Below are 3,239 nucleotides of genomic sequence, written 5' to 3' on the forward strand. Positions count from 1 at the left end.
GCATCTTAACTGTATATAACTGTAATTTGCGTAAATATAGATATATTTTTATATAAGCAGCTTGATTGTGGGTTCTTTAATTTTTATAGTTTCTTTCTCCTTTAACCTAAGGGAAGAAAGAAGGGGGGAAGGGGGCTGCTGTCCTAGCTTTCGGGCATTTGGCAGGGAGCCAAGTCCAAACCGTCACATCTGCAAAACTGTTTTTTTATGATGAAATGGGGAGTGTACTTCAACTCATTTTTCTAAATGTCAGGAGCAATCCTGTGCTTCTGTATACAACTTGTTAAAGCACCTTTCTCCTGTTTCCCAAAGCCTTCCTCTGCTGCTGCCAGGGTCATACATGCCCTGGAGAGAGGTTATATTCAGTCATAAGCTTAGGAACTGAAGCCAAGGCTGCTTTCTAAGCTCTCCTGGTGCAACCAGGGAGTCAGCCGATAGGAGAGACCAAGGGGAATCTCATGTGCCTGCACCTGGTCTCACAATTACAGCTCTTCTTCTTCCCAGGGCCATGCAAGCATAATGATGGGAATGCGTTATTAAATTCTAGTAGAACGCATATTCCAGCTTCACTGGGACTGTTTTGAAAGCAGGCACATCAGAGAGGGTCCTCTCCAAGAGTCCCGAACAATTGTGTTCTGTTCTTGCCTTGGGGCAGGGGAGCTGACTTGCCCAATACTGTCCCGTTTGCTCCACTTTTAAAAGCACCTCGCTGTATCCAATACCAAAAAAAATCCTTGTGAATTCTCAGACGCTATTAGTAATACAATAAACTAAAGGCTTTCCACACTTGCCAGTTTAAAAAAATTAAGACAATATAATTCAAAAGACTTTCCCTACTCCCTTAGTGCTCTGATTTTTGTTCTTATCCACAGAAATATTTACTCACCATTGCAGCTGATGAAGGTCATCACAAACACCACTATTTGCCCAACTTCTCCCATTCTCTCAGAACTGCAGGTCTGTCTTCGTTTCCCTGAGACCCCCACCCTCCCGGGACCAGACTGCAAGTGAAGAACACTTCCCTTTCTTCTGTCCTTTATCGTCTAGGATCCTCTTTCTGAAACATCACGAGTCCATTTCACTGCTGAGTTAGGTGATGGAAAAATGAAGGAGGAAAGCTGTATGGATCTCTCCAGTCCCATTCCCTGTCCCCATCCACTTCTCTTGAGGTAGCCCAGGTCACAGTTGGCTTTCTGGGCTGCAAGTGCCCATTGCCGGGTCATGTTGAACATCACAGACTACCTAAGCACAAGTATCTACTGCAATAGTCCAGTTCATGGGCAAAACTCATCATGTTTCATGCTCTGCAAGCTCACGTCGTGTTTGCCAAGGGGGTGACTTTTGACTGGCGGCCAAGGGACTTTAATCCAGGGGCCATTCTGAGTGTGCTCTGTAGAGCACGTTTAAAAGTACTCCAAGATTTGCCAATAGGTGTGATGCACAGGATTAATCTCAGTTTGCTAATTACTACCAAAAGGAGAAGGACTCACAGTTGATAAGAATCAGTTTGTTAATTACTACCAAAAGGAGAAGGACTTACAGTTGATAAGAATCATGTATAAAAGCAAATCTACTGACCTAATGAATTCTGTTATAGGTGTTTAATCGGTCATTAGAGCAACCTCTGGAATTTTATTCAATAGCCATGACTTAGCATGAGGTTCTGACAACTGCACCAGGAGAACAGTATCTTTGAGCAGGAGGTAAACGTGTCTAAAGGACAGAGAGACATTTTCTGCCGGAGCTGGGAAGGGAAGGTAAATGAGGTAGTTTTGCCACAGCCTTGTCCCATCACAACAGATACCTGTTTGCTTGGCCTGAAGCAGTTACCTTGCATCTGAGCTCAGACTGTCTCTGGAAGTGCTGCTGTATGTCAGTGATGGCTTGTTCCCTCTCTGTTAGGGCAATGAGAGCTGGAGGTTATCTTCATTTTCCCAAACTCAGTAAGCTGATAAGAACTGTACGGATCTCATTTCAGTCCCAGGTGGAGGCATACCCACCCAGGGAGCACTTGCCCAGTGACTGGGGCTGAGCCCTGCTGATTGCTGCGGTGGAACTTGCCTGGGGTGAGCAGAGGCATTTGGAGCAAAAAGCTGAATATGGTGTGGCAAGACCTGGTGCAACAAATTCATCCAAAGCTCCAGGCTGAGAATCACCACCTGCTGCCATCCAGCCAAGGAAGATGACAGAGGCAGCAACACCTATTCTTGCAGAGCAAGTCTATGTAAAACCTTGAAACTTGATTTTTGCTGACTTTTCTTGATGTCTTTGCTGCAACTACCAGTGTGGTATCAGCACACGTGGCTTCTATCTGTCTGCTCATGCTGGTCTCGAGGAGCCTACGAGGAGTCCTACCTAAAAGCAAACAAGCAGACAAAAAAGTACTTGTTAAAATTCAAGCTATGTCAGTCAAAGAGGGAATATGAATCTATTTTCATAGAGATGATTTAAAAAAAACCTTTTCCCCATGCTGGATATGACAGAGAAACAGTCTTCTACACAAAAAACTTTAAAAGAAACTGGATTTTGGGGAACATGCCCTGGAACAAGTTGAAAACCCAAGCTAAAACTGCTGATAGGACTAATTTCTGAACCGGACATGCAAGACTTCCTGAGGCTGTAATTATGCAGGATAAAAAAAAAAAAAAGACTATTTAACTATACTAGACATGAAGTACTGCAGTTCCTCAAATGTGATGAACATGACATCTTTCTCTCCCTGGACAGAGACGTAGCTGCTAGTCTTCCCCCTGAGTCACACAGTCAGCCCATTTTTTCCTTACCAGAGGGACTCCTTATAATTTTGAATCTGAACATATGAAGAAAAAGCCTTCAATGTCTCAGACATTATGGCCAGCTACCTGGTTTATTAAAATGCAGTATTTTCTTTCAGTGTGTCTGTTCTGGGTTGAACCTGCTGCTCTCTTGCACGCAGTGCCACGGATAAGGCACCCTGTCCCCCAGGCATCCACCTTACTCCCAACACACAGGAGGCCAGAACACTCTTCCAAGCATCATTTCTTCAGGCATCACAGTTCAGGCACTCTTTGTTTGTAATTTTTGCGACTTTGTCTCAGGCTAATTAGAGGTGGCACAGTGAAGTCCTTGTGTCTCCAAACTTGAGCACAGATGGGCTCTCAGACTCTGCTTGTAGGGACCAGCTCTGCTGAGCCTGCATCTTACTCTCAGGTTCTGACAAAGTCTGCCAGAAGCTAGAGGAGTTTGCTACCATTTTTCCA

At 44.5% G+C, this 3,239-nt stretch overlaps 1 protein-coding gene across 1 annotated transcript in view; it reads right to left on the reverse strand.

The window, feature by feature from the left end:
• VSIG4 (V-set and immunoglobulin domain containing 4) overlaps window positions 1-1,149 on the reverse strand; it is a 5,279-nt gene extending 4,130 nt beyond the window's left edge. Inside the window, exon 1 of the mRNA XM_027903213.1 lies at window positions 887-1,149. Coding sequence (XP_027759014.1) covers window positions 887-941 — 55 coding nt within the window. The 5' untranslated portion in view covers window positions 942-1,149. The remainder of the gene's footprint in view (window positions 1-886) is intronic.
• Window positions 1,150-3,239: the final 2,090 nt, after the last annotated feature.

The sequence above is a fragment of the Empidonax traillii genome, unplaced genomic scaffold, assembly GCF_003031625.1.
Source record: "Empidonax traillii isolate 1590-97213 ecotype Southwest subspecies unplaced genomic scaffold, ASM303162v1 scaffold945:size354297, whole genome shotgun sequence".
Classification (NCBI taxonomy): domain Eukaryota; kingdom Metazoa; phylum Chordata; class Aves; order Passeriformes; family Tyrannidae; genus Empidonax; species Empidonax traillii.